We start from the raw sequence: 25,491 nt of genomic DNA, 5'->3' as shown, positions 1-25,491 counted from the left end.
AAGATGAAAAATTTTATTTAAATTGGCGCCTAAAATTTTTAGTAAACAATACTTTTTTTTTTTAATCCTTTATTTTAGTTAGCTTCACTGTTGATATAAATTATTTATTTATAGAAAGATTTTTTTATTTATTTATAAAATGACTGACAATTCAGAAGTAGCCAACAATGAAAAAGGTAACCTATGATTAAATAAATTATATTTAACAATTAAGGTTATTTTTACTCATTTATTTGTAATTAAAATTTGTTTTTTTAATTTCAGGTAAAAAAAGTGAGGTAGAATTATTGATGGATGAAATTCCTCTCTTGAAAGAATTATTTGATATTCATTACAAAGTCGGTGAGGGAACATTTAGTAATGTTTACTTAGCAACAATGAAATCTAACTGTGATTCCAAGAAATTCGCAATTAAACATATCGTGCCAACGTATCCACCATCTAGGATTGAACGTGAATTAAAATGTTTGCAAGAAATTGGGTAATTTTTTTTTTTTTTTTTTTTTTTTTTTTAGATTAATTAATTTTTTTAATTTTTAGTGGAGCTGATAATGTCGTAGGTGTAGAATTATGTATAAGAAATGGACCGTCCGTTGCCTTTGTGATGCCTTATATGAGACACTATAAATTTTCAGTGAGTTTTTATTTTAATAAATTATTGAGATGAAAATTAAGTTAGCCGACATCTAAAAATTTTTAGAATTTTTCTTTTATTGAAAAAATTATTACAGAAAAATAAAAAAAAAATTTTATTTTTATAAAACTTTTAAAAATGTAAGTGTAATTTTTAGAAAATATTTTTTTGTTATAATTTAATTGCAAGATAATAACTATACTCTTTACTTCTCTATTCATAAATATCTCTATACTAAATAGTTCAATTCCTAAATACCACTATTTCTAAATAACTCTATTCTTAAATATTTCTATTCCTAAATAATAACTATTTCTAAATAACTCTGTGCGTAAAAATCTCTATTCTTAAATAACTCTATTCGTAAATTAACTTTTATTCTAAATTTGTCTATTCTCAATTGTCTTTATTTCTAAATAACTCTATTTGTAAATATCTCTATTCTTAAATAACTCTATTCGTAAATATCTCTATTTTATATACATTTTAAAAAAACGAGTGAATTAATTGTAATTAATCAATTAGGGAGTTTTGAAAAACTTAATTTTTATTGTCATGATGCTGAATAAATTCTTGAGCTAAGAAATTATTCTTGATCTAAGAAAATTTTCTTGAGTCAAAAATTTATTCTCTTGACTAAAGAAAATCATTTTCTTCAAAATGGAATTCTTGGTTCAAGAGTTTGGCTCTTGAGTCAAGTCAATTTTTTTATCAATGTATGTTTATGAATTTCTTGTAATTAAGCTTAGAATTAATATACATTTTCAATATGCCGTACGAATTAATCATTCTACATATACCTAGTAAAGTATCGCGCTTTGCTAAGTTAATAACAATTTTGATTTTCGCTGACAATGAAAAGTAAGTTTTTCAAAGCTCCCTAATTGATTAATTATAATTAATTCACTCGTTTTTTTTTTTTTTAAATGCAGTTTCAAAAATGTTCTATAATTAAATCATTCAGGAATAGAGATATTCAAGAAAAGAATAAAAGTTAATTTACGAATAGAGTTATTTAAGAATAGTGATTTTTACGCACAGAGTTATTTAGAAATAGTTATTATTTAGGAATAAAGATATTTAAGAATAGAGATATTTAGAAATAGTGTTATTTAGGAATTGACTATTTAGTATAGAGATATTTATGAATAGAGAAGTAAAGAGTAGAGTTATTATCTTGCCGAAAATTTTTTTATCAAATAATAATGTCAAGAAAAACTTATTTTAAAAAATTTCATCTTTAGAAACTCTAAAAAATTATAAATGCAATTTTTCAAAAATAATTTTTCGACCTAGTTTATTTAAAAAAAAATTTTAAATGTCTAAATTATTCTGTTATTGGCAATGATGCAAGTTATTACTTAAAATTAGTTTGGAGCAAGTATAATTTATCAATTTATATTTTTAGGATTATGTGGGTGATATGAACCAAAATGAACTTAAACAGTACATGAGAGCTTTATTAATAGCGTTACGTAAAGTACATTTATTCAATATTATTCATCGAGATGTGAAGCCTAGCAATTTTTTATATGATCGTCGCCATAAAAAGTAAGTATAAGGTAAAAAACCTCATTAGTGGCGAGGATTACATTACTGACACTTTTTTTGATTTTGGTACTTATTTAACTAACTAAATCATTAATTTCTATTATTAATATATTATTTATAATTTTTAAGACCTTTCCCAAGCGTCACAAAAAAAAATGTTGACTTTTTGGGAGATTTTATTTACCAAGAAGTCAGAAATTTGTAATTGTCAACTTAAATTTAACAAAGTATTGACAAAAAAAATTTGTGCCACTTGGGTTAGATCAAAAAACTTTTGAATTTTTATTCCAAGTAGAACATTTTTTCATTGAAAGAAAAAATTCCACTAATAGGATTTTTTTTTTTTATTATTATTATTCAAACATTACATTAATGTACTCTATTTTTTTGCAGGTACTTATTAGTAGATTTTGGATTGGCCCAAAATTATATTGAAGACACGCAAAATAATAATAATTGTATTAATAATAATTTAAATGACCACTTTGAAAGTTTATCTATGAAAAGAAAGCGGGGTGATGAGGTACTTTAAATTTATCCATTTAAATTCTATAATTATGACAAATAAAATAGAGTTTAATTTTCTTGTAGAATAATCGACAATCTCAAGCAACACTAAAAAAGTCTTCGGTGGAAAGTAAATCTTGCTGCTTTGGCAAGCCTCAGGTGTGCTCTAACTGTTTGTTAAAGCCGTCACAAGTTGCTTCGAGAGCTGGTACTCCTGGGTACAGACCACCTGAAGTTTTGTTGAAATATCCGCATCAAACTCCAGGTTTAAAATTGTTTATTTTTTTTAGTAAATTTTTTTCAATGTAAAGAAAATAAAATTTTAAAAATTAATTTTATATTACAATAATTAAACAGCAATAGACGTATGGGCAAGTGGAATAATAATGCTGTGCATCTTAAGTGCAACTCAGCCATTTTTTCGATGTCCAGATGATACTACTGCGTTAGCAGAAATGATAACAGTATTTGGTAGTGCAAAAATTCAACAGTGCGCTAATAAACTGGGTAATTTTTATTTTTTATTTTAAATAATTTTTTATTTCAGTTTTAATTTTATTTATTTTATTTACTTAATTATTTTTTTTTTTTATTTTTTCAATTTTCAACGTAGGTAAAAAATTAATTTGTAGTGAAAATATAATAGGAATTGATTTGATTACACTTTGTCAAAAATTGCGCCAAAGAAGTTACAATATTTCCCAACAAAATAACACTACTAATAACCGAAAGGTATTTTATTTTATTTTTATTATTTCAATTTAAATTTTATTTTTTTATTAGTAATTTATTTTATTATTTTTTTATTATTTCCAAGAATACATTAGCTGAAAATTATACAACCGAAGCATACGATTTATTGTCACGTTTATTGGACGTAGATTATAAAACTCGCATTTCAGCGAACGATGCGCTCGAGCACCCATTTTTGAAACCGTAATTAAAACTATTAACTAAAATAATTAAAAAAAAAAAAACAACTATTTGTAACTAATTGTAAATATTTATTTGTAAAATTCATACAAAGTATGTATATTTTGTATACAATATATATAATATAAATAAAAGCAACAATTTTTCAACAATTGATCATAAGTCTTGATAAATTAATCCATTATTTTTATTATTACTTATTCATAAAAAAAAATTTTCAGCAAATTATTTAACTTAAATAAGCAATGATTGTCATTAAAAATTAAGTACATATAAATAAAAATTATTCAACCGACTCCAGATGATTATCTGAGCTGGGTTCAGTAATTTCATCAGGTTTCTTCTCAATAAGTTTCCACTAAGCAGCAGCTTCCAACTCGCTCATAGCTACATCTTTTATTTTTTTATTAGTAACTTATTTTATTATTTTTTTATTATTTCCAAGAATACATTAGCTGAAAATTATCCGCCCGAAGCATATGATTTATTGTCATGCTTATTGGATGTAGATTATAAAACTCGCATTTCAGCGAACGATGCGCTCGAGCACCCATTTTTGAAACCGTAATTAAAACAATTAACTAAAATAATTAAAAAAAAAAAACAACTATTTGTAACTAATTGTAAATATTTATTTGTAAAATTCATACAAAGTACGTATATTTAGTATACAATATATATAATATAAATAAAAGCAACAATTCTTCAACAATTGATCATAAGTCTTGATAGATTAATCCATTATTTTAATTACTTATTCCTAAAAAAATTATCAGCTAATTATTTAACTTAAATAAGCAATGATTGTCATTAAAAATCAAGTACACATAAAAATTATTCAACCGACTCCAGATGATTCTCCGTGCTGGGTTCATTAATTTCATCAGGTTTCTTCTCAATAAGTTTCCACTTAGCAGCAGCTTCCAGCGCAGTAGCCGCAACATCTTTAATTTTTGTATTTTTCACATCCTCGCTCTTGATAAGCGCCATGAGAATCTCCATAATATCCGTATCAATAATCTTCGCGGCAGTGTCCTTCGTACTATTAATCATATTCGCCACAATAACAACCCCCCGATGCTGGACATCAGAATTGGGATTAGCCAAGAGGAAATGAATAGACTCAAGCCAATTTCGACTGTCGAATATCTTCTGGCAAACCTTGTTACTAACCCCAGTGAGCATAGCAAGAGCTCCTGAAGCAGCAAGACTAGTCTCTTGATCCTCATCGCTGGACAAAATCACCAAGTACTTCACCCGATCATTATCACCTTCAAAGAGCTTGATAGCATCTTCACACATCACCAGATTATTAACAACCTGAACCGCAGCCCTTTGGAGCATCAAGTGATCCTCAAACATGTAATGTTCAACCTTAGGATACGCCCCTTCCTTGAGCATGTGCTTCCTAGTGGCATCATTCACCCCCGCAATATTACAAAGCGCCATCAGCGCTTCAAAGTTCTCCAGAGCCGAGCAGTCCTGGCTCAACAAGTTCAGCAGCGGTCTGATGACTTCCATGATTCGCTGACCTGGAAAAGCGACTTCTGGGTTAATAGTGATGCCAATTCTGGCCAATGCTTGAGCAGCTTGCTTCTTTCCCTTCTTGGTTCCATTTAATGCCAAGGGCAGCAGAGCCTTGGCTCCTCCCTGCTGGACCACCATGCCTCTGACCTCTTGCTGGGAGCATATCGCGTTGAAAACCCGGGCTATCAGTTCCTTGCTGTTGTCGCTGTCTGTTTTAGCCAGAGCAACTAGCGCAGTAGTGATTCCTTCTTTTGCCAAAGCAACCAATCTTTTAGTAACAAAGTCCGGGTCATCTAATTCGTGCTCCTCTGGTATATGCTGCTTGGCAAATTTAGCAAGCTCCATCATCTCTGGAATAATCTCTTGCTTGTCATAGGCGTTGCATAAATTAACTAGAGTAGTTACGCAGCCGTAGACAACAGACTTGTCTCCAGACTTAGCAAGCTCGATCATCGCGTGAAGAGCTCCTTTGTCTTCAATTAATTTTTCTTTTACTTCCGCATCAAAGGTCAAGTAAGAAAGACCCTCCACCGCCCACTTCCTCATGTCCTTGTCTTTTTTTGGATTTATCAAAAATCTACGGCAAGCTTCGGCTAATTTCTTCGTTGCTCCATCGGCAAATGGTTTTACTGACGCATCTGTACCACTTGAGCTTCCGAGTTTGCACAAACCAACCAAAGCGCGGACTCTGATAGCGTCATCTTTGGACTGGTACAATTTTTTTAGGATATTAACACCCTGACTGATGATCGTAGTCGCTTTGTCTTTTTTAGAAGCGGCTGCTACGATACACTCGCAAGCGACTTTCTGCTGCAAAAGGTCATCGGTACTGGCCATCACTAGGATCATCTGGAGGATTCCGTCTCTGGCGACGATAGAATTTCCCACGTCAAGGGGACCTAGGAGTAGAGTTGTTATTGCAACGGTAACACGAACTTTTGACTCTACTTCTGGATCTAATAATTTTTCTTTTATAAACTCGTCGATGGCGGCGCAGAACTTTTCTTTAGCCGCGTCGTAGTACATGTTTTCGTAAATTTTAGCCAGACAAACGCTGACAACTGTACGAGTTGAAGCAGTTATGTTCATAGCTGATTCGTATTTGTATTCTTCGAGTTCGCTGGCTACTTCCATTAGTCGCTGGAGACCTCTGATGTTCACCAACTGCTCGGCCCAATCTAATGCTGAGTAATGCACGTTACGCATTATCAATTCGATAATTGCATCTCGAGCAAGTCCTGTTATTGTACGGTTTGTTATGGAGTATACCAAGCAGGATAATAGTGTATCGATTTCTTTCTTGTATTTTTCACAGAGCTCTTGTTTTGGTTTTGCGTCGGGCTTGTTTTCCAATCCGCTGTAACTGTTTAGAACAGTCTGAAAAAAATTAATTAATTAATTAATAAATTACTAGTAACCTTGCAGTCACTATGTGACTGCCGGGACTTGTGAACTAGAAATAAATAAAATTTTGCTTTGTTAAATAATGAATTTTATTAAATTTCACTGTACTTTTTTAACTATTAATGTTTTTAAAAATATAAGCTCATTCCGATGTTACACGTATCAAAAGCTTTCATTTGAGTACCCACATGCGTTTTTGATATATTTTTCATATATACATATATATATATAATATATATAAATATATGAAAAAATGATGTGGGTACTTAAATGAAAGGTCTCAATGAGTGTAATATGAGAGTGAGCTTATTTATATCTTTAAAAATATCATTAGATGACAAGATTCAATGTAATTTATTAACGATTGATGTTTTTAAAGATATAAGCTCATTCTGATGTTACACTCATTAAGAGCTTTCATTTGAGTACCCACATGCATTTTTGATATATTTTTCATATATACATATATGTAATATATATAAATATATAAAATATATGAAAAATTGATGTGGGTACTTAAATGAAAGATCTTAATGAGTGTAATGTGAGAATGAGCTTATATCTTTAAAAATATCATTAGATGACAAGATTCAATGTAATTTCTTAACGATTGATGTTTTTAAAGATATAAGCTCATTCTGATATTACACTCATCGAGAGCTTTCATTTGAATACCCACATGCATTTTTGATATATTTTTCATATATACATATATGTAATATATATATATATATATATAAATACATAAAATATATGAAAAATTGATGTGGGTACTCAAATGAAAGGTCTCGATGAGTGTAACATCGGGATGAGCTTATATCTTTAAAAATGTCAATAATTCACAAGATACAATGTCATTTCTTAATTATTGATCTAGAGATAAATTATTTTCGAATGCAGCCTGAATATTTATCATCATAAATTGACTATTGGTGAGAATGATATGAAATCATGAAAAAACACAATTCCAGGTCAACACTTTTCCAACGATACCAAATTTAACCATAAAAACCCAATTTATCATATAAATATACTGGCTATAAAATTTTGCTTATTCTCTTAATAATGTAGATGAGTGATTTTTAAAAATAAAATATTTAAAATAAATAAATTACCTGCATACAATATTGAGCAGCATTAACTCTCTCTTCATTGTTGCTATTAATCATTTCCAAAAACCAGGGTATGCCTATTTCTCGAATACTTATCTCAGTACGTTCAACATTATTTTTGCACAACTCAGCAATTATTCTTATGGACGAAGTAATAATCTCATCATTATTTTTATCAATCTTCAAGAGTTTCAGTATCTTTGTAATAATACCATCTTTGAACATAATTTCTGCGCCAGCACGTTCTCGAGACAGAACCAGCAAATTATTCAAAGCAGCAGCGCGCTTTTCCTTGTCACTCTCCAGGCTGAACGCGACGTCGAACATTTGTGAGACTTTGGCAGAAGTGCGTGAATTTTGACGGAGCCGTTCCTCGACTATTTCGAACAACCGTGCAAGAATTGGCTGAATGGCTTTGTTTGAAGGATCCGAATTAACAACGAAACGTGCATCGCGATAAGCTTCCTCGTACTTTCCCAGAGCTTCGTAAGCTTGACAACGCCTAAACAATGCTTTGGGATCACTTGGTGTTATCTTCAAAGCTTCATCACAATCTTTGATGACTTTTTCGTAATCTTTTTGCTTCAAATAAACAGCCGCTCGATTTTTGTAGAAAACAGCTTTCTCAGCAGTCTCGTCTGGAGTTATTTTGAGGCCATTTGTGTAGTAAGACAATGCTTCTTCCCAATTACCTTTTTGAAAAGCTTCATTACCTTTTTCTTTTAATTCCAAGGCTGATTGTGTTGTCTTCGTCATTTTTTACTCTGAAAATTTTTATTTAATTAGTTTTATTGAGTAATCAAGTTAAAAAAATTTTTAATGATAATTAATTTAGCATTTATTTAGTAAATTTAAGAATTTTTTAATAAATAAATTAGGGCAAAAAAAAATCAGAAAAAAAATTAAAAATGCAATTTTTTTAAAATCATTTTTTGGAACAAATTTTTTTGTTAAATAAAATTCAAAAATTGTAAAGTAACTGCTGGCTTTAATGTCATAAATTTTAAATGAAAATTAAATTAGCCGACATTTAAAAATTTTTTTATTGAAAAAATGACTACAAAAAAAAAAGAAAAAAAATTTTCACTGATAAAAAACTTTAAAAACTGTCGGTGCAATTTTTTAAAAATATTTTTTTGTTCTAATTTAATAATTGAAAAAAAATCAAAACATTAAAAATTTTTAGTATTATAAATTTTAATTTTTGTGTAGCGAATAATTTTCACACTAAAGATGGTAGATAATTTTTTACACATTTTTTTATGAAAATTAAATTAAAATTTTTTTTTTATTGAAAAAAATAATTTGAAAAATTCGAAGTGTAATTTTTTAAAAATATTTTTTAACTTAAATTTTTTATTGATTTTAAAAATAAAAGATTATTTTATTTTTGTTAAATGTTAAATGTTAATTTTTGTATAATTTTTTTGTTAAAAAAAAAAAGAAAATAAAAAATAATCAGCTGTTTAATAATTTCAGTATCTTAAATGATCAATATTAAATTATATTATTCAATTAAAATTTATTAAATTATGAAAATTAAGCATGACACTGAAAGTAACAGACATACTTATAATAATTTCTGAGATTTTATAAATAAATAACAAGGTAAAAAAAATTATTTAAAAAATATGTTCTTAAATATTTAAAGTAAACCTTTATGCCTTCAATTTCACTTTGCTTAGTAAATTTAATTGTCTTGATTTAATTATAAAAAAAAAAAATAAATCAATTGTCAAATGTCTGCTGTCTTCCATCTTTAGTATGATAATTAAATTAAGTATTTATGAATAAATAAATTATTGAACAAAGCTAATTGTTAAAAACTAAATTAAACAGAGTAATAAAAACAAATAAATACCTTTAATAATTAACAATATAAATAAATAGTTGTAATAATATTGTTTGTAGATAAAACTTGTATGTCAAATAGCAAAACAGTATCTGAATAGTCCCCAACCGTGCATTACTTTTAAATACTTAGAGAATAATCTAGACGACTCTAGAATCAGCTTCCATAGTTTATTTTAACTCACAATAATGTACATACAAAAACTAAAGTCTAAATAAAGAATTGTGCGCTTCAAGAAACCAATTGCATGATGATGATGTACATACCTAGATTATTTTTAGGTTGTGTATTTTATTTCAATATCACTCATTAATAAAATATATATTTTGGTACTTATTTATAGATCTATTAACACTCACAAATTTTTTTCATCAAACACTAATTAAACAATTATTTTTTAAAACATTTTAACCACCATATTATATAATTTTTTTATTTTTATTAACAATTAAAAATTTTCAACTTTAATTAATATTTAAATTTTGCCGCGTTTTTATCTCAAATTTGATTGGTTAAATTTTAAACCATTACAAAAGAGTCATTTTTGTTTATGTTATTATAGTTGATATAGTTTCTCACAGATGATGTTACGAGTATCAAATTTGATCTTTGGAACTTCACACAAACATATTGAATAAAAATAAAAGTAAAGGAAGTAACAACTTTTTAATGTATTAATTAAAAATATTTCAACTGTATTTAATCTTCACAATGAACTGCTTGAGAACTTTAGGTATATTATTATATTTTATTTATCATCAGTGTTAATTTATTTTCACCTGTATAATTGAGACAAATTAAAATAAATGTTTTTTCCAGGTTTTAGGACAGCTAACAAATTACATGACAGAAGATGGATCACTTCAATATCAAGTCTCCCTGAAACTCATCGTATGCTCCAAAAAACTGTCAGGTAATTTACTTTAATTTATTTCCTCGAAATTAAATTACACAAATTAGTAGATACTTGTTAATTTTTTAATTTTTCCTAGAAAATTATTAAAAAAAAAAATAAAATTTATTATTTTTTAGATCTTATAAAGATAGAATTTTTTAAATAAATGTTTCTTGTAATTTATTTGTTAAAAAAATTAACATTAAAATTAGCAGTAATTTCACAACTTTATAATTTTATTTAACAAAAAAATTTCTTCCAAAAAATTAATTTAAAAAAATTGCATTTTTAATTTTTTAAAATTTCTACAAGTCAATTTTTTTTGCACTAATTTATTTCTTAAAAGAATTATGAAAATAAATTTAGATGATATTTAATAATTTTTTTTTTTAAATAAATTATGGCAAAAAAAAATTTAAAAAAAAACTGACGTAGAAATTAAAAAAAATAAAAAATGCAATTTTTTAAGAGTAATTTTTTTGAACAAATTTGTTTATTAAAAATTCTCTAGTGACTGCTAGCTTTAATGTCATAAAAAATTCTAAAATTTATTAAATACTTGCTACTTTAATTTTCATAAAAAATTATCAAGATGTCACTCAATTTCAGTATCATAAAATAATAAGTACACTGAGAAAAAAAAATAATTTTGCTCAATTAACAATTTCTTGTCTCAAGAAGCTCGCTGACGATCAAATATTCTATTATTATTATTAATTATTAATTTCTAAAGAGAACATCAATATTTATCTTTGGATAATAGATAAACAAAAGAATAGCTTTATTTAAATTAAGTAAAAATTATTTCAATCAATTTAACAATTTCTTGAACTAAGAATATATATACTTGAAAATTTTCAAGAACATAAATTCTTGTATCAAGAAAATTTTCTTAATAAAAGTATTTTTTTTTCTCAGTGTACCGTAATTTCTAATTAAAATTTTTCTTGATAAAAAAAATAAAAAATTAGAGATTTTGCGGAAGCTGAGTTGAAACCAATAGCAGGACAGCTTGATAAAGAGCACAAGTATCCAGCTGATCAAATAAAAAAAATGGGAGAGCTAGGACTGATGTCAATTGCAACTCCAGAGTCTCTTGGTGGGACTGGCTTGGATTACATGGCGTACGTAATCGCGATGGAAGAAATTTCTCGGGGATGTGCTAGCGCGGGTGTAATAATGAGCGTGAACAATTCTTTGTACTTGGGTCCAATCGAGAAGTTTGGTACCCAGGAGCAGAAAGAAAAATACATAGTACCCTTTACAGACGGCTCAAAGGTTGGCTGTTTTGCATTGAGTGAACCGGGGAACGGGTCTGATGCGGGCGCAGCTTCGACGATGGCCAAAAAGGAACCCGATGGCTATCGAATTAGCGGAACCAAGTGCTGGATTACTAACGCCAATGAAGCAGAAGGTATAGTACTGTTCGCCACGACGGATAAGTCCAAGAAGCACAAAGGAATCAGCGCGATACTGGTCGACAGGCCGTCGAAAGGTTTGGAGATCGGCAAGAAAGAAGACAAGCTAGGCATCCGTGCTAGCAGTACTTGCTCGCTGATGTTCGAGGACTGTCTGGTTCCAGAAAAAAACATTCTTGGCGAGCCCGGAATGGGCTTTAAAATTGCCATGATGACCCTCGATGCGGGAAGAATCGGCATTGCCAGCCAAGCACTTGGTATCGCTCAAGCCTCGCTTGAGTGTGCTATCGATTACGCCAGCAAGCGTATGGCGTTTGGGAAGTCCATCATGAAGCTACAGGCAATTCAGCAGAAAATTGCAGACATGGCGCTGAGACTCGAAAGTGCGAGATTGTTGACTTGGAGATCCGCTTATTTAAAAGATACTGGGAAACCTTTTACCAAAGAAGCCGCAATGGCGAAACTTGCGGCTTCCGAAGCTGCTACTTACTGCTCTCATCAGTGCATCCAAATCCTCGGTGGAATGGGATACGTCTCAGATATGCCGGCTGAGCGTCATTACAGAGACGCTAGGATTACTGAGATTTATGAAGGCACTTCTGAGATCCAGAGACTCGTTATTGCTGGTAATATTGCTAAGGAATACGGTGTCTCAGGTTGATTTTTTTTTTGCTTTTAAAGGGGATAGCTACTGTGAAACTTGAAAAAAAAAAAATTTTTTTTTTATCAAATCAAAATTTATGCATTCAAAAATATGTATCTAGAGTTTTATATGAAAATTCCGAATATTTTTCGAGTTAAGGTAAAAGACCCAGTTATTGACACTGGCCTAGTTGATTGACACTTGCAATTTTATTATACTTAAAAAAATAAAATGCCATTCGGCCTCACCCGAAATGGAAGATAGATTTCGTGTGATATGAGATTTTCTTTATTCATGTTATTTAATTTGTTGAATATAAAATGTTTATGTAATTTTTTAATTTTCAATCCGCAATAACTTTTAAACGAGTTAATCGATTATCACGTAGTTGACAACAGTCGATGCAGTTTTTTTGAATTCTATGATGAATTTTAAACCGTGAATTGATCAGATAAAAAATTTCGGAATTCGTTTAAAAAAAAACGCTTTTTTTCGATTTTTTTCGTCAACGATATCTCACAAACGAATCAAGCGATTTTGACCGGTCTGGCAGCGATCGACGTAGTTTTTTGATGTTAAGAGCTGATTAGTTTTTGAAATCGTTTGGTAAAGCTGTTTAAAAGTCATTCTAAAAAAACGACATTTGAAAAAAAGTTTTCATTATTTTAAAATTTTTGAATGGCCCATAAAATTAATAAAAATCTTCATAAAGTATAAGTGTTATAGGTCAAATTGAAGATAATATAATCAGCTTCACCATAAAGTTTCCAGAAATGTGCTCTTTTCTGTCAGTCAAAAGTTATTCACGGTTAAAGTTACAAAACTTGAAATTTACAAAATTTTAAATGGCCGCCATTTCTAAACTAATTAACCGATTTTGCTCATCTTCGAACTCGACCTCGGTAATTACCCAAATAATATGTGTACCAAGTTTCATCAAGATCGGTTGAAAACTTTTCGAGATATCCTGATGACAAGGCTGGTTATATTACATATATATACATATATAAATTTTTTAACCAATGGTGTTTTTGGAACTTATTTGACTAATTATGACATATGATAGCAAAATCAGGTGAAAATTCCACCATGAGAATTAATGCAATAGTTAGATTTCTAACAAAATCTACCTAAAAATGTTCTCAAAAAACCAATTATCTTAAAATTTATAATTCAAAAATTATATTTATTAATTTATTAAAGTCGATTTGTTTTAATGAATTAAAATAAAATTACTCCACACAAATGCTTATAACTTTGCAATATCAAGATATTTTTTAATTAAAATTTAGGAGAATGATCTTCAATATATACTTTATGAAACAAAAAAACCCGATCCCCAAATTCCTTTATTATCCCAGTCAAAAAAATTCCCGAAAATCACCTATTTTTTCGACCCTCACAGTGGCTATCCCTTTTAATAATAACGAAATTGATCTTGAAATTTTGATAAGGTTGCGTCAAAAAATTAAATTATTTATTTGAAATTTATTGATGAATTATATCAACAAAAATTTGTACCTGGTGAGCATAAATTTTTTTATATTAGTTTTTATTTATTGATAAATTTATTGAATCGTTATATTTTGAGAAATTTTTTATTAATTATTTTCGATTAAGTAAATATTGAAAAAATTTTAAGATTATAATTTAATATTTTTAACAGAACCTTGTCCCAATTCTTCGAACTTGACATTTCAAGTCATGGACGCGATTTAACAATAACATGGAATTATAATCTTTGATATTATATTTAAATGTAATTTTAAGAGCCAAAAATATTTTTTATACTTATATTGAAAAAAAAAAAAATTAAGTGTAATTGATCAATGCAATATTTTATATAAATTATGTTTAAGAATAATTTTTATACACGTATATATTTATAGAATGGTAGGATAAAAGTAATAAAAAAAAAATTGTGGAGAAGGAAGACTATAAATAAATCCAGAAGATGCTTTTATATACACATATATATTATATATATATGATATTGAAAGATTTCAAGGAATCAATAAACACCTTGTGATTTGCTATAGATACTCTTGAATTTTATTAGCCTCACGATCACGTGACTTTGACATTGTATATCCTATTTTAGATTTAATTGTTTTTTTATGTACGTACACTTACATACATTTTATAAGGATTAAATCATCGGAGCTTTGGCAGCATTGCGGTGGGCAAGAACCATAATTTAAACGTTTTTTTTTTTTATAATTTAATAATTAATTTTAATTTAATTAAGAACAGATAAATTGTTGCTAAAATATGGAATTTATTACTAGGACACATATAGACTTATTGCGCACAGTGAAATTCAATTCAAAATATTAATAACATTTTATTTTATTTTATTGACGATTTTTTTTCCCGAATTATTAATTTTGTATTAATTATATAAGCACAAGCCTTTTTTATTTTATTAATTAATTAACCTCTGACTATTTTAAAACACTCTAACCATTTATCATTTCAATAATTAATCAATGCGAATTACAACAGCCGCTGGCAAAGAAAATTCAGTTGTTTTATTTAGCATTAAATAAAGTAATTATTGACTTACATATTAATCTATTTAAAAATAATTTTACAGTCAGAGAGAGGTACCTGTTACATATGTTAGTCTGATTACAATTATCATATTTTTTTTTTCTTTAAATAACATTTTATTGTGCAGATGACAATTCCGATCTAATTGTAGACTTTGCTTAAGTTTAAATACTGTAATTACCTACATGACTTGTATTGAATAACTTTACTTTACTTAGTTGATTTGTTAGACCGGTTTAAGATAACGTTAACGTTCCGCTAGCAATAAACATTTTAAACACAAGCATTAGTTGGCTTAAGTAATTTCAATTTAAAATAATTAACTAATTAATAATTAAATAATTAATAACAGTAATGGTAATAGTAATAGTAATTGTAATTAGTAATTAAATTCACAGAGATCGTAATGTATTCAAATGTATTGGTACCAAGTACTCTCTCATCGGAATGCAAACGAAGCTAATTAACGCACGCATCATCATTATTATGTATTTAAATCCCTTGAATTTCATTGTATGCTTTTTATTAATTTTTTATATCCTCACATAGATAGAAGGATTTATTTATATTTTATAAGCTTTATTAACTGTTAATAAATGATTTTTTAACATTATAAGATTTAATAAATATTTATTAACAAATAAATTATTTATTTAATTTTAATAAATATTTGTTAACAGTTAACAAATATTTATTACTAGTTAATAAGTAATTTATTAACTACTAATAAATGTACTTTCCTCCAAAATAAATATTTATTAAATATTAAAAAATATTTATTAAAATTTAATAAATCAAATAATTGTCTTCAAATAAATTAAATTATTAATAGTTAATAAATCCTTCTATCAGTGCTTCAGTAACTTTGTTATTATTATATATATGTACAACGTCTTGCTCTTATTATTTGTTTATCATCATAATTTTTTTTCTTCATAATATTCTAATACAGTTCTTTGTTATACTCTCAACTTTTTACTCCATTTAAAATTTTATTTTTCTTAAATCTTTTATTCTTTAAAACTTTACATAATACCCGCGGGTATAATTAACTCACGCTTAGACGAAGATTAATTTACATTTGTAGTACATTTAAATATCTAAATATTTATTCAATAACTCTAATTTTTTCTCATGAACCAATCAAAATAATAAGAATAATAATATTTAGATTTTTATTCCAAGCAGCCTCGACATTCAAGTAACATTGAAAATTTTTTTATTATTGAAATCTGATTTTTTATTTGTTAAATTGATAAATCGCAACTCGCGGATCAAGGAAATTATTTCTTTATCATAAGATTATAATAATAATTATTATTATTGTTGCCATCAATACACAAAGACGAAATTTTTTGAAAATATATTCTAACACAATCTTGACACTTTATTTTTTTCTTTTTTCACTATAATTATTACAATTAATTATGATTCATTTTTAAAATTTGTTTACTTTCATATCGTTGACGTAAGCATGAGCTGCATTGTAACTATCACTTAATATTGTAAATAATATACTGTTATTTAACTTACAATGCTCGTAATAAATGGTAATAAACAAAATGATCAACGATACTAGTAAATTACTAAGGAATTTGCAGAAGCTTACTTGCGATATCGTTTAATCGATTTTGTCTAATAAAAAAATAAGAATATGCGCATTAAAAAGTTATTAATAATAGCAAAGACATGACACATTATCATGTAAATAATAATAACAATAATAATTATTATTATTATTAATATTATTATTATTTAAAATATTAAAAAAATATGTATAAATTATAATTATTTTGGACTTTTAAATTAGTGTCATTAAAGTAGTTATTAGTAATACAAGAATCAACTATTTAAAAATTTTTAAAATCATTGATGATTAACATCCTTGTCCTATTAATTTGCTTTCGTTATCAGCTCGATCGCCAGTTAACAAATGTCCATAACTATTACTAACTACTCTACACTATCAATTAATAATTATTTATTCAATTGATTAATTAACTATATTTGTATCGACATTTTAAATTTTAAACTCAACTTTTGTGTACGTGGATGTGTATTACATTTATTATTTTTTTTTTATCATCATTTAAACTCTTATTACTCGTACTAGTATTGATCAAACGATCTTACTAGTGCATTATTAATCATTACTTTTCTTTTCTCACGTCTCGTTACACAATTGTATTTGAATTAATATTAATCATTGACTGTAAATACATTTATCTAATACGTTTATTATTTTTTTTTTTTTTTCATTTTAATAATTCGTAAATTGTAAATAAATTAAAATATAATTAATTGTTATTAGACACTGATAAATATTTATATATTTATATATCTAAATAAAAGTTTTGTTGAGGAAAACTGTCTTACGTGAAAGGGATCACTTTGTGGTGGACCGAACAATTATTAATAGTAATACATTCGTTAAGATATTAATTTTTTTACATTTTTTTATTATTATTCTTATTCTCTCTCTTTCTCTCTCTCTCGATCGCTCTCTCTTTCTCGCTGTATTTTACTTCTTTAAATCATTCTCTCGGTGTCTAATATATTGAGGATAGGGAAAATAAACTTAAGGTTATTTAAAAGTAGCTAGACACTTCGACCGTGGGTTCATTCATCAGCTCGCATACCGCGTACTTCGCCTTCGTGTCTTTGCTGTAATAAAATAAATAAATATTTTTATTATTAAATTTATTTTTTATAAGAAAAATTATTATTATAATTTAATATGTACTCGTTCTATGCACAGGTGCTATTATTTATTTTTTATTTTTTTATCATTCTCGTTACAAAAAAGTTTTATAGAGGTGCGTAACACGGAAAGAACAAGATGATACTGGATATCATCCCAGATTATACTGAGTGAAAAAAAATTTCAAATAGTAGCTAGTATAATCCAGATTATAATGAGTATAATCTAGATTATAATGAGTATAATCTAGATTATAATGAGTATAATCTAGATATTGCGCAGTATAATCTGAATTTTTCTAGCTACTACTTGAAATTTTTTTTCACCACAGATATGATTGAGTTTAATCTAGGATGATATCCAGTATCATCTTGTTCTTTCCGGGTACGCACCTCTATAGAATATTTTTGTAACGAGAATGATGAAAAAAAAAAAAATAAATAAATAAATAAAAATAAAACAAGCTGAGATTGAGCAGTAAAAAATAAGAGTTAAAATTGATCAATAAATCAGTTACCCTGTCGAGTTCTTCCTTGGTGTTGTCCTCAATTGCTCGGATGTCTTCCATTGTTAGTCCGTACCAGCGGTCTGTCCAGCAGAAGACCTGCCTATGGAAGTTGGTGAAAAGACGTCTCTCAGCTTTCTGGATGAAACTCTCAACACGGGTTTGCAATCCAAACCATTTAAATTCACATGTCACGAGTTTGTAGCACGTCATAACCGGTGACACATTGTTCTTCCATTCCTTGCCAACCAGCGGCCCTCGACCTGTTTTCTCAGACTTAAATTTCGTTGGGTCTTCGTCTTCCTTGTAGTCTGCGCTGTTTATCGGGTCATTCGCAATGTCTATGTGTACTATTTCACGAATTTTTAATTTTTCTGGAGGTAATTCGTGGACCTACAGATAAAAATACATAAAAATTTATATAGAGTAATTATTAGAGTGTGCCAAATTTAAACTTCAGTGATGGACATCTTAAAATTGGAATTTCGAGTTTCGCTTTTAACAGGATTTGTGTTGGGGCATTTTCTGAGATATTTTCAACGTAAAGGATTTATTTAATTATCATATAATTTTTTAACAGGAATTTTGTTTGGCCAAATTTTGAAATTTTAAAATTTCAGCAAAAATATCTAAACAAAACTCCTGTTAAAAAATTTTATTTTTTAACTGAGAAAAAAAAATTCTACTCTTGAGAAAATTTTCTTGTCACAAAAATTGATCGAATTATTTTTTGTTTAATTCAAGTAAATCTATTTGTTAATTCATTTGTTGATCTATCAAAATTAATGCCACAATTTTATTATCATGATAGATTTTAATGTTCTTTTGTCAAAAAACCAAAATTTTTTTTAAACGATTCTTTTTTCTAGACAAAAAATTTTTTTTTCAGTGTAGTAATTATAAAAAGTATCTAAAGATGATTAAATCAATTTATAAAACTCACATTGGTTTGATTGCCGGTGTCAGCAATATGAAATGACTCAATCATAATAAAAAAGTTATCTTTCATGTATCCAGGATTCTGCGGGCATAAAATAAAATTTTTAATTGTTATAAATGACAATCAAAGTGACATACTAAAAATATTTATAGAGATGACTAATAAATAAAATACTAACGCTTATTACTGTTTTGCAGTAGGGATATGCATTCCATGCCTCCTCGTGGATTTCTAGCGAGCTCTTTGGTAAAAGGACACGTATGTACGCCGGTACTTTGCTTGCTAGATGGTAAATCTTGTAGGTGTACTGTCCCGAGGAATATTTACCTCCTAACAGTGGGTAGTCCGTAAATGGTTCATTCTTCAGTACCTCAATACCTTCTCCGCCTCCTGTGTTATTTTTACTAGCTTCTGCTACTGAGTACAGCTGAGCCACTTGGTACTAAAAAAAATTACACATTATTATAACAAACTGAGCAAAAATAAAAATAAAAAAAACTTCTTTCAGACAAACAAATAACTAAATTACAGTTTTTTTTTTTACTCAAAAAAATTAAATAATCAAATTTAAATTAAATAATTAAATTAAAAAATTTTGTTAAAACGTGACGTGGAATTTTTTTAGTATCATTACTTAATAATAAAGTAGATTACGTTGCATTTAAAAAAATATTAATTATAGATTTAGTAAGTAGCAAGTAATTAGTGCAGTGTCACTAAAGAAGCAATTATTATATTAATTGTTTTATATTTGTCATTTTTTTTTTTTTTTTTTTTTTTTTGCCAAAAGGTGTATTATCAATTTAAGTATACGGTAATACAGTCTAATGACAGTCTGTGGATAGCTATTTTATGACATACCTCTTCAACAGTAAGTGGCAGGGTGACGCGGCTGTAACATAAAGAAAAATATTTAATTTATAATTATTTCATACTTATCAAAAAAGTAAATACACATTAATATTTACTTAAGATTAAAAAAAAAATAATGGTGAATCCGCCGAATTTTATTAAAACTCAAACTCGTATCAATGATAACTAATTAATTAATATAATAAATGTGGCCTTAGGTTGGATTTTTTGGAGCGACCTTGCTCCCTAATCACGACAAGTACTCGGTCGTGTTGTCCTCGACGACTTGATTTTTAAGTTTAAGTGATAGTCACGTTGGCAGATCGCCGGGCGCCAATTGTAAGTCAAACTAAAAATCGATACCACCACGTCATAAGGATATTTACAAGGATATATATTTTTTTTTCATCCGGCCTACTGCCTCCTGTCCTAAATTAACTATCATTGACATTATATTCTCGCATTATTAATCCAAGTCTCAGCAGTTCCATTTATATTCAAATATTAGGTTTAAATTTGAATAGAGATTCCGAGTTAGGATCTTGATCATCACCAGCAGATGATTTGACGTAAGGACTAAAAAAACCGTATGTAAAATATAGTTTTTTTAGGCCACCAGTGGCAGAATGGGGAAGCAAAACGAGGGGTGATGAAGGCCAACCCCTCCGATACACGCTATCCATTAAAGATTAGCAATAAGGTACACATATTAATTATTCCCTAAAATTAAAAAATAGTAAAAATATAAAATTTAGCTTCGGCCTACGTGTTTGACGGAACGTGCCCGGAAACATCGTCACACGATAATATTTTTTTAAAATAAAAATCTCTACACATACTATATATACATATATATCTCTCATAATAATTTTGTCTCAGCATGACTAAGACACGTAGTAAGCTTACAACTTGAGTTAACAAAGCCGCGGTAGTGATTTATAACAATAATTAAAATACTTAGATTGGTAAATCACTCACAATTCTTTGATGAGCATTTTTAGTCACTAGATCACATGGACCGTATACCAGCTAGATGTCTAATTATCGCTCGCTCGCTCTCTCAATCTTCACACCAGGCTCTCCTTGGCTAAACAAAATATTATAAAAAATAATCTTAATTAGTTACTGGTTGAACAAACTGCCAGCAGTTAATCCACTGAACAATAAAATAATTATAATAAAATACAATGAAAATAATAATAACGTACAGAGTATTAAGAAACGGAATGATGGGAGCACACTAACTCCAAATCACTAGTGTCCAAAGACTACACCACCCTCGACCTTCGGTAAATTCTTACTGGCACTGGCCACGGCCTCGACTCGTTCGTTCAGTTTTATCTACCTTCGGGACCGCAGTGTGATACTTACACACTTAACGCTAAAATACGTACACTCTGCAGCACTGACACAAAGTAACTCCCCGTGCGGCTAGAGGAACTGACACAAATCCCGGACACACTCTATGACCAACACGCGTCCGCGCCAATGCCTGTCACTGGCTGGCTGCTGCAGGAAGGACCTCCACGGAAAAGGACAGATGTACCAGCTCAGCCAACCAACGACTACGTTATTTAACGACACGTAGGTACTCACTGTACAGTGTACATGCATTCAACTGTCTAATACAACGTTTACTCCTTCTCTATTTTTGTCACTACATACTACCACCACACCACCACCACCAGCATCACTTCCACTTCCACTTCCACTTTCCACTCTTTGTGACGGAGCATCAACAACATACTCTACACCCTCGCGTGATAAATGTGTTGTGTAGCATTTGTGTGTGTAGTGTCGGGTGACGTCATTCGCTCCCTTTTGTCACCTGCGCCTTTTGTCCGGTAGAGTTTTGTATACGGAGTATAGTATACGGAGCAATCCGATGACTGCTGCCTGCTGTCTATCTCTTCTCGTTACTTTTATTCACTGACACGCTCAATACTTGTTTGTTCTCTTTTGTTATTATATGTTACGATAACTCCTTTTGTTTAATTGTTTGTTTTAAATATATATATATATATATATATATTGGGGAAAATTTATGGATATATTTGTCGATATTCGATTGTGAGAATAATATTTATTAATATGTATATATATTTTTATTTATTTATACTATGTGTGGAGGATAAAGTGACAAGTATGGCTGGTTAACTATTTTTTGAAATTGAAAATTTTCCCGCTAAAAGTAAACGCGCATGCGCAAAATATTACCCGCAAAAATTATGAAAATTAAGTTAGCCGACATTTAAAAGTTTGGAAAATTTTTTTTATTGAAAAAATGATTACAAAAAAATAAAAAAAAAATATTTTTTTGTTTTAATTCAATTATTAAAATAAAAATTAAAAAGTTTAAAACGTCGGCTAACTTTAGTATTATACAAAAATTAAAAAATTTAAAAACACTGAAGTTTACAAACATTAGAAATTTTTTTAGAATTTTACAGCAGTTAAACTATTGTAAAAAAAAATTTTATTGAAAAATTCCACGTGAAAATTAATAAAAATTATAAGTGAAAATTTTTAGAAGCGTTTTTTTATTGTAATTGATTTGTTAAAAAAATTTTTTTAATTTAACATCAGTATCATAAAATTTTAATTTTTAATTAAAACTACTCTATTTTTGATTTTTGAAAGAAATTAATTATTATTGAAAAAATTACATAAATATATAACATTAAAGTTAGCCGACGTTTTTAATTGTTTATAATTATTAAATTAGAACAAAAATTTTTTTTTAAATTGCACTTAGTGTTTTTTAAGTTTTTTACAAATGAAATTTTTTTTTATTATTTTGCATTCATTTTTTTGATAAAAAAAAGTTCTAAAAATTTTTAAATGTCGGCTAACTTAATTTTCATCATAAATATACCTTTTTTTTTTTAATTTACACAAATAAAAATTTTTTTTTTTGATTATTTATTTGATAAAATTTTTTTTGAAATGTCAAATTTTTGTTAATTTGACATAATGACATTTTTTATTTTTTTTTTAACCAAATAAATTAGTGCTAAAAAATATTTACAAAGTTTTTTTTCAATTCTTATGATTAAAAATTATAAAGAAATTTTATTTATTTAAAAAATCTCAAAAATTAACAATTTTCTTACTCCATAATTAAATTTGAGTAAGATAATGTAAGAGTATATTAAAAAAGTTACATAGAAACACTGTCCTTTTGTTGTGTACCAGAGTGGAGCCAAGAGACTCGTCTTGTCTCACTTGTTAGAATAAATATTTTATGACACAGACAACAGTTGATTCACTGACTAATATTGTCTAGTATTCTCTCACCAGTGCACTAAAAAACATTGAAAAATGCTCGCACTTTTGCACTAAGAACGCACCTACATGAGTGATAGCTGTTGGGAAAAATTACTCAGCACCATGGGATGCTGCTGTAGTTTGTTTAATAAAGACAGCGGGCCACAGGTATTTATTTTTGCTACTTACAATGTAGATTGTTTATTGTTTTGGTATCAAATTTATCAAGCCGCTCGCAGGCGATAGTCGTTTTAATCACTTAACAACTTTTATCACTGTATTTTATTATTTTCTGATGAGGTTATTCATCTTTCAGTATTGTTTTTTAATTATTTTATTTTTATTTTTCAGGGAGGAGAAGCCAATGAAAGAACTCATTTGTTAGTTGATCCTGTCAGTAACAGCACTAATATTCCACATGTACACAGGTATATGTCAAATCGGTATAAAAATTATAAATTTTCTTCAATAATTGTCAATAATTTTTTTTTTTTTTTCAGCGATGATTACGTTAATCAATATGCAAGTTCTATTCCAAAGAAAACAGATGAACAAAGTGCTTTAAATAGAATATTACATGAAACAGCAGCGTATGTATTTTATTTATCATTTAATTATTATGATGCTGAAATTTACAGAAATCAGTAAATTTTTATAAAACTAAAATTAAGAACGAAAATTAAATTAGCCAACATCTGAAAGTTTTTGTAATTTATTTTATTGGAAAATTACTAAGAAAAAAAAAAGTAAAAAATTTAACGTGCAGAAAATTAAAAAAAATATTTTTTTAGTTCTAATTTAATTAATAAAAAAAAGTCAAAAATTGTTGAACGTCGGATAATTTTAGTATCGTAAATTGAGACATCTGACAATTTTTATAAAATTTTTAACTAATAAATTATATTAAGAAAAATTTATTTAAAAATTTCCATCTTTAGAAACTCTAAAAATTTATAAATGCAATTTTTTATAAATAATTTTTTAAACCTAGTTTATCATTTAAAAAAAAATAAAAAATTTTTCAAGTGTGCCAATTTCAATATAAATTTTTTGGATTTTTATAATAATTAAATTATGAAAAAGTTTTAATAAAAAAATTCCACATGTAAAAATTTAAAAAAATTACAAGCGCAAATTTTTAGAAATTTTTTTTTATATTATAATTAATATCTACTTATTTTTATAGAAATGTAATTGATGTTGGAGCACTAGATTCACATAATTTGGAACAACATGAATATATGGATAGATCACGAGTATACTCCAAAAGAATAGAAACTGGTGGAGTTAAAATACCCCAAACCACTTGCTGTTTACTCAATGATATTCCAGCGCCAGAAAGAATATTATCATCTGAACCGATTACTGCTGAAGATGAAGAGCTGGTAGGTTAAAAATGATAATTGACAGTCTTGATCAATTAAGTACTAATTCATGTTAAAATTCTAGATAAAAACCATGGTTCGGAGCGCTAGAGCAGCATTGAATGATGTTAAAGTGGAGCATAAAGAAGATCTGGTGGTGCCATTTCTCTCGTGATCAACTTGGCACTTTTTAACCAGTCATGAGACTTATTTTCTCTAAAAAATCCTCTATTGAAATTTATATAATTTATTTTTTAATTCTATCTTATGTTAATATAATTGCAATCGCAAAATCTTTAATATTGACAATTTGTTTACACGACAAAAATTGTATTTTTTTCGAAGTTATTGTTGATAATTTATCCTTTTAATTAATTGATATTAAAAGACCACTTTTGGATAAGATAATTAATGATATACGAAGCTTTTTACACTAAAATCGACACGTGAATTCAAAAAATTAAAAACCGGTTTATTTTGATAAATTTTGATGATTACAGTCAATTTTATTTATAAATTAATACCATTTTTACAGGCACTAAAAATTATATACGTGATATTTACAAAATATATTAATAGATTGATATTGAAATGTATGTTGTAAAGATAATGTATAATAATAAATTATATAATACAGTTGTAATATAAATAACACTAATAAATGTATCTTATTACTCAGTTATTTCTTACGCGTTTTAAAAATATAAAATTAATATTTTATATTTAATTTTAAAATAATTTTTCAACGGAAAATCTTGGAAAAATTTTCAAGAAAAAATATATGACACTGAAGGTAGCAGAAGTCTAAAAATTTTTGATTTTTTTTATTAATT

General features: G+C 27.7%; 5 protein-coding genes across 10 annotated transcripts; 3 read left to right on the top strand and 2 right to left on the bottom strand.

Moving 5' to 3' along the window:
- The first annotated feature begins 22 nt into the window (after nt 1-22).
- On the top strand, nt 23-4,216 carry LOC123261639 (cell division cycle 7-related protein kinase). Of its 3 annotated transcripts, XM_044723337.1 has the most exons (10): nt 23-41; nt 115-176; nt 265-481; nt 541-634; nt 2,043-2,185; nt 2,579-2,708; nt 2,777-2,957; nt 3,050-3,199; nt 3,306-3,424; nt 4,071-4,216. In XM_044723337.1, exons 2-10 carry the CDS (start codon nt 140-142, stop codon nt 4,191-4,193), a joined length of 1,194 nt encoding a protein of 397 aa, XP_044579272.1. In that variant the 5' UTR covers nt 23-41; nt 115-139; the 3' UTR covers nt 4,194-4,216. The 3 variants fall into 3 exon arrangements, with proteins under 3 accessions (XP_044579272.1, XP_044579271.1, XP_044579270.1); XM_044723336.1 differs by having other exon boundaries at nt 41-176; XM_044723335.1 differs by lacking the exons at nt 23-41; nt 4,071-4,216 and adding an exon at nt 3,510-3,655 and having other exon boundaries at nt 60-176.
- An 81-nt stretch (nt 4,217-4,297) lies between these two features.
- Nucleotides 4,298-9,809, bottom strand: LOC123261637 (protein unc-45 homolog B). Of its 2 annotated transcripts, none has more exons than XM_044723332.1 (3): nt 9,325-9,390; nt 7,672-8,432; nt 4,298-6,529 (listed from the first exon to the last, which is right to left on the bottom strand). In XM_044723332.1, the coding sequence occupies exons 2-3, from the start codon at nt 8,422-8,424 to the stop codon at nt 4,460-4,462; spliced, it is 2,823 nt and encodes a 940-aa protein (XP_044579267.1). In that variant the 5' UTR covers nt 8,425-8,432; nt 9,325-9,390; the 3' UTR covers nt 4,298-4,459. The 2 variants fall into 2 exon arrangements, with proteins under 2 accessions (XP_044579267.1, XP_044579266.1); XM_044723331.1 differs by lacking the exon at nt 9,325-9,390 and adding an exon at nt 9,530-9,809 and having other exon boundaries at nt 4,299-6,529.
- A 287-nt stretch (nt 9,810-10,096) lies between these two features.
- LOC123261638 (short-chain specific acyl-CoA dehydrogenase, mitochondrial) lies at nt 10,097-14,324 on the top strand. Of its 2 annotated transcripts, none has more exons than XM_044723333.1 (4): nt 10,097-10,253; nt 10,340-10,433; nt 11,387-12,510; nt 13,893-14,324. In XM_044723333.1, the coding sequence occupies exons 1-3, from the start codon at nt 10,232-10,234 to the stop codon at nt 12,492-12,494; spliced, it is 1,224 nt and encodes a 407-aa protein (XP_044579268.1). In that variant the 5' UTR covers nt 10,097-10,231; the 3' UTR covers nt 12,495-12,510; nt 13,893-14,324. The 2 variants fall into 2 exon arrangements, with proteins under 2 accessions (XP_044579268.1, XP_044579269.1); XM_044723334.1 differs by having other exon boundaries at nt 11,387-12,504; nt 13,891-13,905.
- Nucleotides 14,325-15,961: 1,637 nt separating this feature from the next.
- Nucleotides 15,962-21,586, bottom strand: LOC123261640 (phosphatidylinositol transfer protein beta isoform). Of its 2 annotated transcripts, none has more exons than XM_044723338.1 (7): nt 21,236-21,586; nt 21,006-21,114; nt 20,037-20,067; nt 19,354-19,617; nt 19,179-19,256; nt 18,178-18,628; nt 15,962-17,720 (listed from the first exon to the last, which is right to left on the bottom strand). In XM_044723338.1, exons 2-7 carry the CDS (start codon nt 21,020-21,022, stop codon nt 17,656-17,658), a joined length of 906 nt encoding a protein of 301 aa, XP_044579273.1. In that variant the 5' UTR covers nt 21,023-21,114; nt 21,236-21,586; the 3' UTR covers nt 15,962-17,655. The 2 variants fall into 2 exon arrangements, with proteins under 2 accessions (XP_044579273.1, XP_044579274.1); XM_044723339.1 differs by having other exon boundaries at nt 15,962-17,693; nt 18,248-18,628; nt 21,236-21,553.
- A 1,618-nt stretch (nt 21,587-23,204) lies between these two features.
- On the top strand, nt 23,205-25,336 carry LOC123261643 (ragulator complex protein LAMTOR1). The gene is made up of 5 exons (XM_044723343.1): nt 23,205-23,462; nt 23,646-23,722; nt 23,795-23,884; nt 24,481-24,679; nt 24,744-25,336. Exons 1-5 carry the CDS (start codon nt 23,382-23,384, stop codon nt 24,831-24,833), a joined length of 537 nt encoding a protein of 178 aa, XP_044579278.1. The 5' UTR covers nt 23,205-23,381; the 3' UTR covers nt 24,834-25,336.
- The last annotated feature ends 155 nt before the right edge of the window (nt 25,337-25,491 follow it).

The sequence above is a fragment of the Cotesia glomerata genome, linkage group LG3 (assembly GCF_020080835.1).
Source record: "Cotesia glomerata isolate CgM1 linkage group LG3, MPM_Cglom_v2.3, whole genome shotgun sequence".
In the NCBI taxonomy this organism is placed as follows: Eukaryota; Metazoa; Arthropoda; class Insecta; order Hymenoptera; family Braconidae; genus Cotesia; species Cotesia glomerata.
This window is presented reverse-complemented; position numbering and strand designations above follow the sequence as displayed.

Bases quoted from the DNA above. Each gene is read 5' to 3' on its own strand.
- LOC123261637 (XM_044723331.1), bottom strand. From the start codon at position 8,424: ATGACGAAGACAACACAATCAGCCTTGGAATTAAAAGAAAAAGGTAAT. The intron at 6,530-7,671 runs GTAATTTATTTA...AATTTTTTTCAG, and splicing joins CTGCTCAATATTGTATGCAG to ACTGTTCTAAACAGTTACAG.
- LOC123261638 (XM_044723333.1), top strand. From the start codon at position 10,232: ATGAACTGCTTGAGAACTTTAG. The intron at 10,254-10,339 runs GTATATTATTAT...TGTTTTTTCCAG, and splicing joins GAACTGCTTGAGAACTTTAG to GTTTTAGGACAGCTAACAAA. The intron at 10,434-11,386 runs GTAATTTACTTT...ATAAAAAATTAG, and splicing joins ATGCTCCAAAAAACTGTCAG to AGATTTTGCGGAAGCTGAGT.
- LOC123261639 (XM_044723337.1), top strand. From the start codon at position 140: ATGACTGACAATTCAGAAGTAGCCAACAATGAAAAAG. The intron at 482-540 runs GTAATTTTTTTT...TTTAATTTTTAG, and splicing joins AAATGTTTGCAAGAAATTGG to TGGAGCTGATAATGTCGTAG. The intron at 2,958-3,049 runs GTTTAAAATTGT...ATAATTAAACAG, and splicing joins ATATCCGCATCAAACTCCAG to CAATAGACGTATGGGCAAGT.
- LOC123261640 (XM_044723338.1), bottom strand. The intron at 19,618-20,036 runs GTATGTCATAAA...AATTTTTTTTAG, and splicing joins TGCCACTTACTGTTGAAGAG to TACCAAGTGGCTCAGCTGTA. The intron at 19,257-19,353 runs GTTAGTATTTTA...TTATGCCCGCAG, and splicing joins ACTGCAAAACAGTAATAAGC to AATCCTGGATACATGAAAGA.
- LOC123261643 (XM_044723343.1), top strand. From the start codon at position 23,382: ATGAGTGATAGCTGTTGGGAAAAATTACTCAGCACCATGGGATGCTGC. The intron at 23,885-24,480 runs GTATGTATTTTA...TTATTTTTATAG, and splicing joins ATATTACATGAAACAGCAGC to AAATGTAATTGATGTTGGAG. The intron at 24,680-24,743 runs GTAGGTTAAAAA...TTAAAATTCTAG, and splicing joins CTGCTGAAGATGAAGAGCTG to ATAAAAACCATGGTTCGGAG.